Raw genomic sequence first — 15,127 nt, 5'->3', positions numbered from 1 at the left:
GAGAGCTCAGGCAGCTCCTTTCCCTTTGAGAAGCTGGCTCTTTTAAATCCAAGGCCAACACAAAGTGGCAGCCTCGTTTTACTCCCATTCACCCAAGTATCCTGTGTTTGTTGGCATCTGAATGCCCACTCCTCTCCAGGCAGGGATACCAAGGTGCCTGGCATCCCGTGTTGGAAGGTGGCCAGGAGGAGACAGGAAGGTTGGTCCCTGCTTTTGATGGGTCTGTATCACACCCAGCCTGATCACACAGCCACAGTTGGGGGGTGTTTACACTGGCACAACTATACTGCGGTTCTCAGGACCTGCCATCCTGCCCATACCCAGCCCCTACTGCAGGGACCCTGAGCTGCCCCCAGCTTCCTTTGAGGAGAACCCAGGGGCTTCATCTCTTGGCTGCGTCAGAAGGAAGCTGGGAAGGCAGGACTTGCTGAGACTCCCATGGCCTTAGACCTCTGCTCACCAAGGCCCTCATGGTGCCTGTGCCCTTTGACTCTCGCTGCCTTCAGTGGCATCTCAGGACACTAGTGCTGACCTCAGAGCAGTAAGTGGCCTCTTTGTCCATCAGCTTGGGCTACACTTAGCCAGTGCTGACCCCTGATGGTTTCAGCCTCCTGGCCTCAGGCCCAGTGCTGAGGGAGGGCTGGTGAGCATGTCAGTGTGGTGCTCAAGAAAGTGTGGTAGAAAAAAAACAAAACAAAACAAAAAAAACAACCGGGCCGGCGCCGCGGCTCACTAGGCTAATCCTCCGCCTTGCGGCGCCAGCACACCAGGTTCTAGTCCCAGTCAGGGCACCGGATTCTGTCCCGGTTGCCCCTCTTCCAGGCCAGCTCTCTGCTGTGGCCAGGGAGTGCAGTGGAGGATGGCCCAAGTGCTTGGGCCCTGCACCCCATGGGAGACCAGGAGAAGTACCTGGCTCCTGCCATTGGATCAGTGCAGTGCGCCGGTCGCAGCACGCCGGCCGCGGCAGCCATTGGAGGGTGAACCAACGGCAAAAGGAAGACCTTTCTCTCTGTCTCTCTCTCTCTCACTGTCCACTCTGCCTGTAAAAAAAAAATAATAATTAAAAAAAAAAAGTGTGGTGATGGAGAGTGACAGCGTGGGGCAGCCGGGGTCACTGGAGTGGGAGCCACCTCTATGACAACTTCTTTCCAGAAAATGTGGGGCTTGATTCCCCTGGGAAAAAGGCCCCAACCAAGTGGACTGGCGGGCTGGGGCCTCAAGACTGCAGCTGCAGGCTGCACTTGGCTGTCTCTGTGGGGCTCACCAGGTTCCTTTATTGACTTTGTTATCCCCCCACGCCCCGCTCTGCCGGGATCTGTGTGGTCCCTGTGTTGTGCAGCAGTCCTGCTCTGAAGAGGGAAGATGGTGGTAGGAAGGGCTCCAGAGCTGTCGTCAGGACCCAGGGCCCACTGCTGACAGACCTGAGGGCTAGCGGCCCAAGCTGGGGGACCCTGTGACTTCTTTAGACCTGCAAGTTTCCCCAAGCACCCCGGGATGCTTTTCTCTACTGCGTGGACATCAGCCCCCGGACAGGACTCGCCATTCGCCGTACACACCTTCCCTTTGCCCAGGCAGTGCTTCTATGAGGATGCCCTTGCCTGCCACTGCCTGTCTGAGTCATCCCCTCCTTCAGTTTTCAAAGCAAATGCTGCCTCCTCTGGGACACCTGCCCTGACCTCTGTGTTCTCTCCCTGCCTGCCCATAGCCCACATCACTGCCAGCGCCGATGACATTCTGTCCCATGCATTTGCAAACTTTCCCGTCTCCTTCCATCTCTCTGGACACCCTCTGAGTCTGGCATACTCAAGTTCAGTAAATGTCTACTGATATACTAGCGGTATGTTCATACTCTAGAACAGGGCTGGAACTTCCCTGTGGCCCGCATGTGAGTGACCTCGGCTCTCACGTATTCTAGTCAGCAGGGTGGGGCAGCTGTTTGAGCTGAGCTGTGGTCACTTCAAGGGCTCCAGTGCACGTGATCCCTGTATGCTACCACTCCAGAACAAGCTGTCCTTGGCAGCAGCAGGGGCAGGCACCAGGTTTCCTGGAGCTCTTGTCAGCTAGCTCCCAGCCAGGGTATTGGCTAGGGCAGTGATCCAGTCCCCCCTCATGAGTCCTCTACCCTGGTCAAGCTCCCTGGACTGGGCTTGGGACTGGCAAAGCAACCTGCCCCCCTGTGGTAGGCAGATAAATGCCTCCCAAAGATGCTCCTGTCCAATCCCTGAACCCGTGACTGAGTTACCTTCTGTGGCAGAAGGGACTTTGCCAACGTGATTGGGATCTTGGGATCGAAAGGTTATCCTGGGTTCTTTGGGTGAACTCAGTGCAATCATAAGCGTCTTTAAAAGAGGGAGGCAGGTGGGTCAGGGAGAGAAGACTGAGGATGGCAGCAGAGGTACCAGGCGTGCAATTGTTGGAGGAGGGATCCTGAGCCAAGAAATGTGGACAGCCACCTCTCCCCTAGAACTTCAGGAAGGAACATGGCCCTGCGACACTTGATTGTTGAGCCCAGTGACACTGACTTTGGATTCCTGACCTCCAAAACCTAAGATGATAAATTTGTGTGGTTTTCAACCACTACCTGTGTGGTAATTTGTTCCAGCACCCCTAGGAAGCTAAGCCAGTCGTCTGTGCCTGAGGTGGAGTGCTCCTGTAACAAACACTGACAAGTGGGAGTGGCTTTGGAATCGGAATGTGGAAGTGATCAGAGGCTGGAAGGATTTTGAGACACATAATGCAGTGCCTTGAATACTTCTCCCTGGAGGGTGATGTGGCCGGGTGTGGGGGGAGGGGAAGCTGAGTTTGCAGGCCTGGGCTACCCAAGTCCCTCACCTCAAGTCTGACTATATTGCTAGGGAACTGAACTTCTGGGAGCAAGAGGACTGGACAACTTACTAGGGTAGACCCCAGAGAGGCTGGCCTGGGCCCTGGGAACAGGTGCAGAATAGAACTGGGCTGAGAGGAGGGTGCTCAGTGCTGGCCTCCCTGGCACTCTTCAGTGGCATGGGGACCCCCTAGGCCTTCAGAGAGAACCTCGGAGACTGGCCCATCTGGTCCTGTGCCCCCATGGCTATCCAAGCCACACTGAGTATGTGAGAATGAGCAGGGGTCATGTACCCTCTGGGTTGCGGGTACCATGTCTGTGACATGAGCCCACATCCTCTGGCTTTGTTTGGCCTGACCCCTCCTTGTAAGCTGTGGAAGGTTGAGCTCCTTCTAGCCACCAGGCAATGCCTAGCTTCTGCCAAGGGATGTGATAGGGCTATGTTACCATTCTTTCACTGAGGTGGATTTGGGTCATCCCTCGGGTTCGTAGCCTCTTGGTCTCTAGAGCTGAACTGGCCAGTTGGTGCTTTTGGCCCTGTCCTTGTCTAGCACCCCTCATTTACCGAGGGGATCTTGGCAGCACCATCTCACCTGGCTGAATCCTGGCACTCGTGAAACCTGGCCTCACCCAGGAGTCACAGAGAAAGCTCCTGGGAAGCTGGGCACAGGCCTCATTCTGGATTTGAGTGCCAAGAAGCCAAGGGCCAGCCCATCTGGACTCTTGGGCCCAAGGGTCAGCTTGCCCCAACTACCCCAGATATGCTTTGCATGAAGCCAAGAAGGTCTGTTTGTCCTGGAAGGGGTGGGTCATGCCAAGACTCAGGCCCAATCCCTGATTCGCCCTCTTCCCAAACAGAGGGAAGAGGCTGTTTGAGGTCAAGCCCTTGTCTCCTGACTCCTGGTCCAGTGTTCTCTGCCACCATTATTTCCAAGGGCCCATGGCCATTTCATTAACTGGTACTCAGCAGGCTCTCCATGGAGCTCCTAAACACAGAATTCTGGTCCATGAAGCTCTCAGGTTCATGGCTGAGTTCAGCTGCGTTAGCCCATCAGTGGTCCCTGGGTGTGTGAACAGATCTGGGACCCATTTCAAGCCCTGGTAGCTGTAAGAATAAGTGGACATCTCCGTCTTTGAGGAAACTTGCTATGCACCCCAGCCCCCAGCCCTTGGGGGATTCCTGAGGTATCTGGAAGGCTCTTAGGGCATCTTTGGTCTTAGAACCAAAAATCAGAAATGTGACAGCTTCAGGGATTTACTGTTTTCCAAAGATTCCCCCACTTCCTGCCCCTGCCCTGTCCTGCAGGAAGATGGTCGGGCATGGCCAGTTTTACAGTGCACACAGAGAGGGCACAGGGAGCCCAGCTTGACCTCCCTGGGAACCCTAAACGGAGCTCTGCCTCCTCGCAGCTGAGATGTGGCCGATGGGGAAGTCAGATATCCCACCAACTGAGCCCAGGGAGATGATTGCAGCTTGAAGCCCCACAGAGGTCCAGGTGCTGCAGATGAGGAAGCTGAGGCACCACAGGGCGGGTCTCGTCTCTGGCTCCTAGCTAGTAGTCCTTCCTCTGCCAGCTGAAGACCCCCACCCTGTCTTACTTTCCAGGAACAGCCCTGCCTGCTAGGAGAGTCAGCCAAGTCCCTCTGTCCTTCTTGGAAGTCAGCATGAGGCTGAGCTACACGAGCAAACACAGCGAACCCCGAGCTGGCGCTCACAGAGCCTTGCTAGCCTCGGACCTTGCGGCTGGGGAAAGGATTCAGGCTTCCTGCCAGACCTGCCTCCACCTCCCTGCCTCTTGAGCTCCTGCTGGGCACTGGGCTCCAAGCAGCTGCTTTATATTTATGAATTTTATATTGCACGCAGCTGCAGATGGGGTTTTGAATCATCCCCGTGTTGTAGCTGACACCAAGGCTCAGCGGGCTGCATGCATGGTTCGGGTGGCAGAGCTGGACTGAAAGGGAAAACGAGGCAGCCACTGGTGCCCATTTGACTGTCAGAGACACTGAGGCTGGTCCAACTAGTTCCTGTGCTGTCCCCTGCAGAGTTCAGTGCAGAGATCCTGTGCACCCTCAGAGCAGGAGCATGGGTTGCCTGGGATATCCCCAGAGGGCTTTCTAGAAGCCCAGCAGCTTCTCTGATGGGCCCTTCTCCTGAGGCATGTGCAGCACAGGGCCAGGAATACAGATTCACAAGTCCTACTGTGTGCTAGGTTCCAAGGGACAACCAAACAGCAGGGCTTGTAAAATAGGGAACTTGAATAGTGTACCCTGAGCCAAGTGTTTCTAGGATATCCTTTTTTATGCCTTGATTTTTATTTATTTATTTTTGCTTATTTAAAAGGCAACAAGAGTGAGAAGGAGAAAGATAGCTTCTACCTGCTGGTTCACTCAGCAGATGTCCTCAACAGCCAGGCCTGGGACAGGCCAAAGCCAGGATCCTAGAACTCCATTTAGATCTCCCACACGGAGGGCAGGGATCCAATCATTTCAGCCATTGCTTACTGCTTCTTGGGTTACACATCAGCAGGAAGCTAGAATTGAAAGCTGAGATAGGGCTTGAACCGAGGCATTCCAGTATAGGATGCTAGCATCCCAAGTGCTGTCCACAAGCCCACCCCTGGATTATCTTAACCCTCATGACACACAAGATAGAGGCATTGAACCTCTCATTTTACTCATGAGAAAGCTGAAACTGAGAAAGCTAAGGACCTGGCACCCACATGCTGTCTGAGCTGATTCTGGCTCAGGATGAGTGACCAGGGCCTGAGGCCTTGGTCATCACACCAGGCCTGAGGAGGGGAGGATGCAGGATGGGGATGTACCTGGCCACGGGCCTGAGCCTGGAGGCCTGAAGGCAGGGAAACGTAGGGGTGTGGTAAGGGTTGGGGTACCCTGGGCTGAAATCTGAATGCAGGTTTTTGCTCCCTTGACCAGGTGGGCACTGAAGGGGTTCTTGCTGGCTGGGGCAGAAGGCTGTACCTATCCAGGTCCTGGAGGTGGCTGGGGACTACACTGGTGACATCAGGCGTTATAGAACAGAATTGACTCATAACCCTTGCTGAAGGTTGGATGTGGGTTGGCCAGGACCCATGATGGGGCCAGGGTTCTGACTGGGACCTAGGTTGCCAGGAACCACTCTGAGCTAGAGACCAGGACACCAGGGACAGTCAGGATGTGAGTTTGGGAGTGAAGGAAGCCCTCAGGACATCCCAGATCCAGATGCATCCATGTGAAGACATAGCCCAAACTGAGCCCTTACGGTCGAGTTGGGAAGACCACCCTCCCAGCTCGGGCACTGGCAACAGCAACCGGATGTCTGCCGTGTGACAATCTCTGCTCACTGCACAGATGAAGAGAGCGAGGCTTAACATACCCCAGGTCACAGGCAGCAAGTGGCCATGCTGTGGTTTGAAGCTAGTCCTCTGACATCCAGCCAAGGAAGGCTGAGCAGGCCACGGAAGCCAACTGCAGCCCAGGACCACGACTTCCAGAGGGGCCCCAGAAGCTGGTTAGGGTGGTCCCAGGGCTGACGTGGGCTTCCAAGACAAAGGGGAATGTAGTGACCCAAACACAAAGTGCCAGACTCAGGTGAGCTTCCTCCCAGCCACCTCTGGGCATCCAACCTTCACATCTTCATGGAGGGGCCAGGCGGAAAACCTTTGGTGTGGGGGAGGGGATGGCAGTGACTGTGGCTGCTGCTGGAAGGAGACTGATGACTCTGAATGTAGGGTGGCCCTGACAGCTGAGGGGGATATGGAGCCTGCATTTCAGGTCCAGAGGTCTGGGGTCTAAGGAGGAGGCACCAGTTAGGTGTGCCTAAAAAACCTTGAAGGCACCCACAGCTCAAGAATTGACCGTGGTTCCCCGCTGTCTGCTTGCGCTGAAACCCACTGTCTCTGCCTCATTCTGCCCAGCCCCCTTGTCCCAGCCCCCTAGAGGATGGAGCTTGTTCTTTGAAACCATGTTTCAATGCGGAACTCAGATATGAGGGAACTCAAAAGGTTCTTGGAAAAATGAAGTTGAAAGATAATATACATTTTCCATGAACTTAGATTTTAAAAAGATAAAGGCATCAGCTTATTAATATATTTTACAAGTTCAAATTCTTAGCATAAATCCCATCGAGGCCGACAGCAAGATGAATGTGAACGTTTTACTGGAAGCCAAGCTGAGAGTTGCAGCCTCCCTTGGCCTCAGCGTCCAGTCACTTGCAGAGTTTGCTTTTGGCAGCGAGAACCCCGCCTGCATTCTCATAGATCAGGGGTTGCGAGGGCAGCAGTGTTCGTGGATGCACACGCAGTGTCTTTGATGGACAGGGACAGCAGGGACAGCCTTGTTCCGGGCTCAGCAGCAGCCCTGTTCTCTGAGCGTGGGCAGAGGACTCTAATGTGTCATAATTTGGGGCTGTGCCCATTGGAGTCTGGAGTTTTTTCAGTAATTAAAAACATGAAAGAAAAAGAAGGAAAGAAAGAATGGAAAAGAGAAAGGAGAAGAAGGAACTCATGGATGGTGGGGCCCCTGGGCAAACTGAGGCAGCCCCAGGACCACTTGCTCCCTGGAAGCCTGCCCTGCCTGCTCCAGTGCCCTACACGGGACTCTCTCTCGTTGTGTGTGTGTGTTTTGACAGGCAGAGTTAGACAGTGAGAGAGCTGTGCCGATCCGAAGCCAGGATCCAGGTGCTTCCTCCTAGTCTCCCGTGCGGGTGCAGTATCCAAGCACTTGGGCCATCCTCCACTGCCCTCCTGGGCCACAGCAGAGAGCTGGACTGGAAGAGGGGCAACTGGGACAGAATCTGGTGTGCCCAACCGGGACTAGAACCCTGGGTGCTGGTGCCACAGGTGGAGGATTAGCCAAGTGAGCCACGGCGCCGGCCGGGACTCTCTCTTACCCAGACCTGTCACAGCAAGCACATTTGGTCCACGTACCCCTGAAAGGTCCCTGGTCCCACAGCCCCGACCTGGCTCATAGTGGATGCTCCAGGCTGCCAGTCACCCGTCAGAGCAGGGGAGAAGCCCCAAGCAGGAGACGTGGGGCAGGGGCTTCCCCAGACCCCAGGCAGAGCGTCCAGGGGTGGGAAGACAGGAACCCGGTGCCTCTGAAACCCAGAACGTCTCTGGTTCTGGGTACCTTCGTTTCTGGGAACTGACTGTGCTTTGGAAAGAGTGAAATGAGAAGCAAAACCCTCGGGCCCCAGCATCACCCCCCTTCCTGCATTCTGTCTTCCTTCCGCTGAGTCACAGCGAGAGCCGAGCGCTAAAGCTTCACTGAGGGCTACTTGGGTAGGGCAGGACTCAGGGTCAGATGAGGACACAGAATCTAGGATGAGTCCCTGTCTCCTGCCAACATGCTCTATGAGAGGCCCTAGGGTTGCGGAGGGCTGAGACAACCTCCTCAAACTTGTGGAGAGGGTAATCGGAGCCCTCATCTGTCCTGATGCCCCTCCCTCCCCCAGGCGCAGCGTTCACCCACAGTCACTTTCTGAGAACCTGTGGTAATCTAGGCCCGTGCGGTAGATGGTTTGGGGGGGCCTTGCTCTTGGGGAGCCCATGGACTTGGGCATAGATGCCTCCTGATGGGCCCCAGTAAATGGCTAGGTCCTCAGGACTGCATTTGGTCGGTGATGGGATAGCCACAGGGGTCATTTGACGCAGGGGAGGCCAGGCCCCATCATGCATGCATGTCACAGACACCTGCACACCCCTACACTGTCACCCACAAGTCCAGGGTTGTGGGACTTGAGCACTTGGGCTGGTGTCTGTGGTCACAGGCGTCTCTGCAGGGCCTCTTTGATGGGGAGTGCCAGGTCCCGGGAAGAGGTCAGGGCTGTGTGTGTGTGTGTGTGTGTGTGTGCATGTGCGTGCATGTGTTGTCATCACCCTATCTCAGAGGCTCAACCCTGAGCCGAGGGAGCTCAACACTGTACTCCTGTTCATGGGACAGAAGGCCTAGAAGGCCGAAGCCCAGAGAAGGCTCATGACTTGCCCAGTGTCACACAGCATGTTGGGGCAGGCCTGGGAGGGGAATGAGCCAGACCCGAGCACCAAATCCATGCCTCTGACCTTTCTGGTTTGGTACCTGGGGCTGGATAGCCCCCAAGGACCATGCTTCATCAACCTCTGGGAGGTAGGGCTGCTGATTCTCCCAGTAAACCCACCGAGTAACCAACCACAGGATACTCTCAAGCCTTACCAACCCCTTCCCAGGATTTTCCACACACCACACCTTTGCTTGGACTGTCCTGGCCACCACAGTTTCTCTCTCTCTCTCTCTCTCTCTCTCTCTCTCTCATCCCTCAAGGCTTTCCAAATTCTACTCAAATGCCTCCACCCTCACTGAGCCCTGAAACTCTCGGGTCTCTTATGTTCCCACGAACTTCTGACCACCTCATTCCTACACTCTGGTCCCTCACTCAGTAAAGTTGCAATTGACCCTTTGAGCTCTGAGCTTGGGCAGCGGATCTTCCAGGCTGGGGAATCTGGAGCCACAGCCAGCCCAGCCCAGCCCTTCAGACTTTACCAGTCACACTAGGGTGAGCCCCGGAAACCTCTGCCCCCCAACTCTGCTCCTGCAAAGGCCCAGCTAGGCCCTCTGCAGCCTCTGAGAGCAGGAGAAACTTGTGGCTGCCAGAGAGGGCAGGGGTGCTGCCACGTAGGCATGGTTTGGGCCGTGATGTTTACTGTTCCAGTTTCATTTATTCCTCATACCATGGCACCCCTCACCTGTATGCCAGGCCTGAACTGCTTGGCAAGGTAAGGGTTGGGGCCAGATAAAGTGTAGAGAACATGCAGGTTTAGTGGCTGTTGCTGTGTCTCTAAAAGGTCCCAGACCCAGTTCTCCATTCTTTGCACAGAGTCCTCTCCTTGGAGAGGGGCAGAGGGTTGCCTTTACCTCCTGAGGCTCTGAGCCCCACTGCTGTCTGGCTGCCCTCCGTCCCTGTTCGCCCACCCTCTGCCCTAGTCCTGACCAAACCTGGGAACCTGCTGCCACCACCCTTGACATCACTTTGTCTCAGGGGATGGACCCAGCAGCGCACACTCTGGGATAGCCAGCTTGAGTCCAGCCCATGGCAGAGAGGGGTCAGCTCAAGGAGGGGCATCATCAGGACCTGGCTTGGGCGCCCTGGAGAAGATTAGGGAGGGGGGACGGGAGGGTAAATTTCATAGCCAAGAGGAAGGTGGCTTTCCCTTCCCCACACCTCATTTTCTCCTGGCTATGGCAGGCCCAGGCCTCTGTGAAAAGTGAGCTTTTTCTGCTCATCTAGTCTCAGATTCCTGTTTTGTTTTCTATCACACAGAGAGATGGCCTAACCGGTTCTTGCTGGTGCATGGATGAGCCATGCCATCTGCTGGTTCACTCCCCAAATGGCCCCAACGGCCAGGACTGGGCCAAGCTGAAGCCAGGAACCTTGAGCTCCATCCATGTGTTGCAGGGGCCCAGGGACTTGGACCATCTTCTACTACTTTCCAAGGTACATTAGCAGGGAGCTGGATTGGAACCAGTGCTCCAATATGGGATGCTGGGGTGGCAGGCAGAGGCTTAACCCACTGTACCACAATGCCAGCCCCTTTGTGCATTTATTTTGTATCTGGCTACCTTCTTGGCTTCTGTTACAGGATTTGCTATTTGTTGCTTCTCTTGGACTTTTTTTTATTAACATTTTACCACTGAAAATGACAGAACTGTCTTTTCCTTCGAATTCTTCTCGCTTTTATTTAGTTTCCTTGTTTTATAGCTTGGCTAAGACTTCCAGTATAATATTGAAAAATAATAATAACCAGAGCATTTGTGTCTTGTTCTTTCTCCCTGGCCATGCCCTAATAGCTGCCTATCAAGTGTTCTGGCTGCTAATTTTGGATAGACAGCCATTCTCTAGTTAAAGATGGCTCAGCCTAATCCTGGCTGACTCAGGATTTGTTGGTTTATTTTAGAAGTTTATTTATTTGCATCTTTCTTTTTTTAAAGGCGGACTTTACATGAGTGAGGTAAATTTGTCTCTGGTTGGAAGTTACTTTTTTTTTTTTTTAAGCAGAGTTACACAAAGAAAGAAGGAGAGAGGAGAGGCAGAGAGAGAGAGAGAGAGAGAGAGAGAGAGAGATCTTCCATTCGCTGGTTCACTCCCAGTTGGCCGCAACAGCTGGAGCTGCACCGATGCAAAGCCAGGAACCAGGAGCTTCTTCCAGGTCTCCTACATGGGTGCAGGGGCTCAAGGACTTGGGCCATCTTCTACTGCTTTCCCAGGCCATAGCAAAGAGCTGGATCAGAAGTGGAGCAGTCGGATCTCGAACTGGTGCCCATATGGGATGCCAGCACTGCAGGAGGCAGCTTAACCTGCTACACCACAGTGCTGGCCCATATTTGCATCTTTCATTCATTCATGCAACAACCCTTCAATGAGTGAGGGCTGATTTCCAGGTCTACACTTGGTTCTGGGTGTAAAAAAGAAAATTGACACAGCCTTAGCCCATAAGGAGCTCATAGCTCAGTGGAGCGGAGGCAAGTCAGTAGGCCCTGGACCCGGGGCCGTAGGCATGCATTTGATCACTGTCTGTGAGTACTGTGCCGGGCAGGGGGGATGGGCAGTGTTCAAAGGCCCTGCTGATATGCACCTCACAGTCTGCTAGCATTCAGGTTCCCACACAGCAGCTGTGATGCTCAGCGAGGCAGAGGCCAGGTCAGGAAGTAACCAGAAATGCCAGGGAGCTAACGCCTTGCAGCAGCCCTAAGCCAGTGAGGCCAGGAGGTCTGCGGCTTCGTGTCCCGTGTTCCTCACTGTTCCGGTGGAACAACCCTGATCCTCAGTTGCCTGCAGCGGGAACCCACTCACTAACATGCCTGCTTTGGCTATCTTTCCTTCCTGGTCTCACTTCCTCTCTCCTTTATGTCAACAATGTATGGGCTAAGATTTACCTGATTGCATGCTAACAAGTCAGTCCACCATGGTCTCGAGGATGCTGGCAGAAGGTACAAACTGCCGGTTAAGAAACAAAGAATGGATGGGCATTTGGTATAGCCATCAAGACATTGGGATGCCTGCATCCCTGAGCAGAATCCCATCTCTGCTCCAAATTCCAGCTTCCTGCTAATGTGCAGCAGGTGATGGCTCAAATAGTTGGGTTTCTGCCACCCATGTGGGAGACCTGAGTTAAGTTCCTGTCTCCTGGCTTCAGGGTGGCTCAACCCCAGCTGCTGCAGGCATTTGGAGAGAAAACCAGAGCACAGAACACGTCTCCCTGCCTCTCTGCCTTCCAAATAAAAAAATTTTTTGAAAGTTAAGAAAGGTTGTTTTCGTGGCAACAGCAGTAGCCAATCAGCATTTTCTGCCACCACTTCCCTGCGCCCCATTCCCCAAGGCTGCACTGAAGGCCAGGTGGGTTGCATTCACAGAAGAGCCTTGAGTTTAGGGGACCTGGATCTTTTCTAGTCTCTGCAAGCAGACTTGCCCAGTAGGGAGATGATATCTTAGTGTATTGGACAGTAAACGAATTTGCCCTTTTCCCTGGAGGAAGACACAACATTTATCTTCTTCTTTTAAAAAAAAATTGAGAGGTGGAGAGACAGAGACAGAGACGTCCTCCATATGCGGATTCACTCCCCAAATGCCTACAGCCACCGAAGCTGAAGCTGGGAGCCAGTAACTTAATCCAGTCTGCCATGGGGGTGGCAGAGACCCAAGTGCTTGAGCCCTCACCTGCTGCCTGCCTCCCACCGCTGCACCGGCAGGAAGCTGTAACCAGGAGCCAGGGTTTCAAAGCCTAGTACTTCAGTATGGGATGAGAGCCTCCTAACCTGTGTCTCAACTGCTGGGCCCAACACTCGCCCTGCCTCTGTCCTCCGAGGCTGGTGTCCGTTATAATCACTGTGGTGAATTCTGTTTGGAAGAAGGGCAGTCAGTGCCTCTCCTGGAGGGGGTGCAGAAACGGGAGCGAACCACAGAGCATTCCAACACCCTGCCGGTGCTTCTTGGCGTCACTTCCCAAATAAGCGATTTGCCTTTGAATCCTTGTCTGAGTCTGATTCTGGGAGAAAACTCTCAAAATGGGGAGACAATGCTAAATGGACATCAATGGATTTCTGGAATTTCACCCTCACCAATCCCATCGTCCTGTAAATATGCAGGCAGCCCTGTGAAGGAAGCTGGCACCCAGAACTGTTCCTGCTGTGATGCTTGGGCGAAGGTTTCTAAAGAATGCCTAGGGTTTCCTTTTTAATGTTTAAATATTTGTTCACCTAGAATTTATGGTAGTGGCAGATGTGAGGTAGACACTGGACTTTTTTTTTTTTTTTAAGAGTATTTATTTGAAAGGCAGAGTTACAGAGAGAAGGAGAGACAAAAAGATCTTCCATCTGCTGGTTCACTCCCTAAATGGCCTCAATGGTCAGGGCTGGGCCAGGCCAAAGCCAGAAGCCTGAAACTCCATTTCAGCCTCCCCTGTGGGTAGCAGGGGCCCAAGTACTTGGACCATCTTCCACTGTTTTCCCAGGCACATTAGCAGGGAGCTGGGTCAGAAGTGAAGCAGCCGGGACTCGAACTGGCATTCATATGCGATGCTGGTGTTGTAGCCATCAGCTTAATCCACTGTGCCACAACACCAGCCCTGGAGTTTATTTTTTTTCCAAATTGTTTTGGGGTCAGCACTTTGCCGTAGTGGGAAAAGCTGCTGCCTGCAGTGCCAGCATCCCATATGGGCACTGATTCAAGTCCCCAATGCTCCACTTCCGATCCTGCTCTCTGCTATGGCCTGGGAAAGCAGTAGAAGATGGCCCAAGTGCTTGGGCCCCTGCAGCCATGTGGGAAGCCTAGAGGAAGCTCCTAGCACTTGCCTTCAGACCAGTGTAGCTCTGGCTGTTGCAGCTATCTGGGGATTAAAACAGCAGATGGAAGACCTCTGTCTCTCTCTCTCTCTCTCTCTCTCTCAAAACAGCAGATGGAAGACCCCCCCACCCCCGCCTCTGCCTCTCTGTAACCCTGCCTTTCAAATAAATGAATAAACCTTTAAAAAAGAATTACTCCAATGCCATGTATTAGAAACTGCGCCTGGGGCCGGCGCTGGAGGTTTGACACTCAGCATCCACTCCGTAATGCTGTGTGGGCCCAGGGAGAAGTGTGGCGGCTGTGCCCCTACTCAGCTGCACAGCAGACAGATCTGCCCCCCCGAGGATTTGACTGTGGATTAGGAAGATTTCTTCCTATGAAAAAATTTAACAACATTAATAAACATTTCAAAAACTGAAGTCAAATTTCAGTTTTAAATATTTCTAATTTAAATGTTGACAGTTTATTATAAGCTGAAATAGTCTATTTTGTCTGACTTTTTGGAAATGTTTAAAATGCTCATACTTTGAATTTTAAATGTCTTTTGTTTGATTTTTTATTTTAATATTTTAAATATTACCAAGAGAAGAGTAGTTGTGTGAAAATCTTGATTATGATAGCATCATCAATTGTTTAACTGGAATGAAGGCAAGGACAAAGAATGTTACAGAATAAATACAGAATATCTTCTGAATCAGGCCTGTCTCTGTTCTCTTTTTTTTTTCTTAAAGATTTTTATTAATTTATTTGACAGGTAGAGTTACAGACAGTGAGAGAGAGAGAGAGAAAAAAAGATCTTCCTTCCATTAGTTCACTCCCCAAATGGCCGCCATGGCCGCTGCTGCGCCGATCTGAAGCCTGGAGCCAGTGCTTCTTCCTGGTCTCCCATGCATGTGCAGGGCCCAAGCACTTGGGCCATCCTCCACTGCACTCCTGGGCCACAGCAGAGAGCTGGACTGGAAGAGGAGCAACTGGGACTAGAACCTGGCACCCACATGGGATTAACCAAGTGAGCCACGGCGCCGGCCCCTGTCTCCGTTCTCTTAAACCTCAGGCCCATCTCCAAACACATAGACAAAAACAGTCATAATTAAGTTCAGGATTCTTTCATAGTTGCTGGCTTTGAGATATATAAAAACAACAGAATTATAGATGTTTTCTTGCTGTAAAAGTTTATGTGTGAGTAGGAGGAGAAAACATGTTTTATTACAGTTTGATTTATGATTTTTCAATATTTAGATTTTGGTATGTGGGCCTCCACTTGCCTTTCTCCGCAGAGCACTGCCAACATCGGATCGGGGCCTCCGCTCCAACAGGAAGGAATAGCAGCCGTGAGCACAGGTTCTTCCTGCTGCAACAGGAGCCAGAGAAGGAGGGCTCCTGGTGCTCTTGTCCATGTGGGCTCCTGGCGAAGTGGGAGCCAGAGGCGTGGGTGGGGCCCGGAAGAAGCAGCACTCAGCAAGTCTACACACTCACACCTTGTGATTAAG

General features: G+C 52.9%; 2 protein-coding genes across 6 annotated transcripts in view; both read left to right on the top strand.

Annotated features, from left to right (window-relative positions):
* HEMK1 (HemK methyltransferase 1, mitochondrial release factors N(5)-glutamine) overlaps window positions 1-15,049 on the top strand; it is a 25,882-nt gene extending 10,833 nt beyond the window's left edge. For 4 of the 5 annotated variants that reach the window (XR_016214797.1, XR_016214794.1, XR_016214801.1 and 1 more), the window contains one exon: window positions 10,119-10,255. The gene's annotated coding sequence lies outside the window, so the exon portion shown is untranslated. Of the gene's footprint in view, window positions 1-10,118; window positions 10,256-14,914 lie in introns of those variants that run through there. The other variant, XR_016214795.1, reaches the window with a different exon arrangement.
* MAPKAPK3 (MAPK activated protein kinase 3) overlaps window positions 10,149-15,127 on the top strand; it is a 50,756-nt gene continuing 45,777 nt past the window's right edge. Inside the window, exons 1-2 of the mRNA XM_089306191.1 lie at window positions 10,149-10,292; window positions 14,915-15,127. Of these exons, the coding sequence (XP_089162317.1) occupies window positions 10,149-10,292; window positions 14,915-15,127 (357 nt within the window). The remainder of the gene's footprint in view (window positions 10,293-14,914) is intronic.

Source organism: Oryctolagus cuniculus, chromosome 10, assembly GCF_051225735.1.
Source record: "Oryctolagus cuniculus isolate XC-2025 breed Fujian yellow rabbit chromosome 10, ASM5122573v1, whole genome shotgun sequence".
In the NCBI taxonomy this organism is placed as follows: domain Eukaryota; kingdom Metazoa; phylum Chordata; class Mammalia; order Lagomorpha; family Leporidae; genus Oryctolagus; species Oryctolagus cuniculus.
This window is presented reverse-complemented; position numbering and strand designations above follow the sequence as displayed.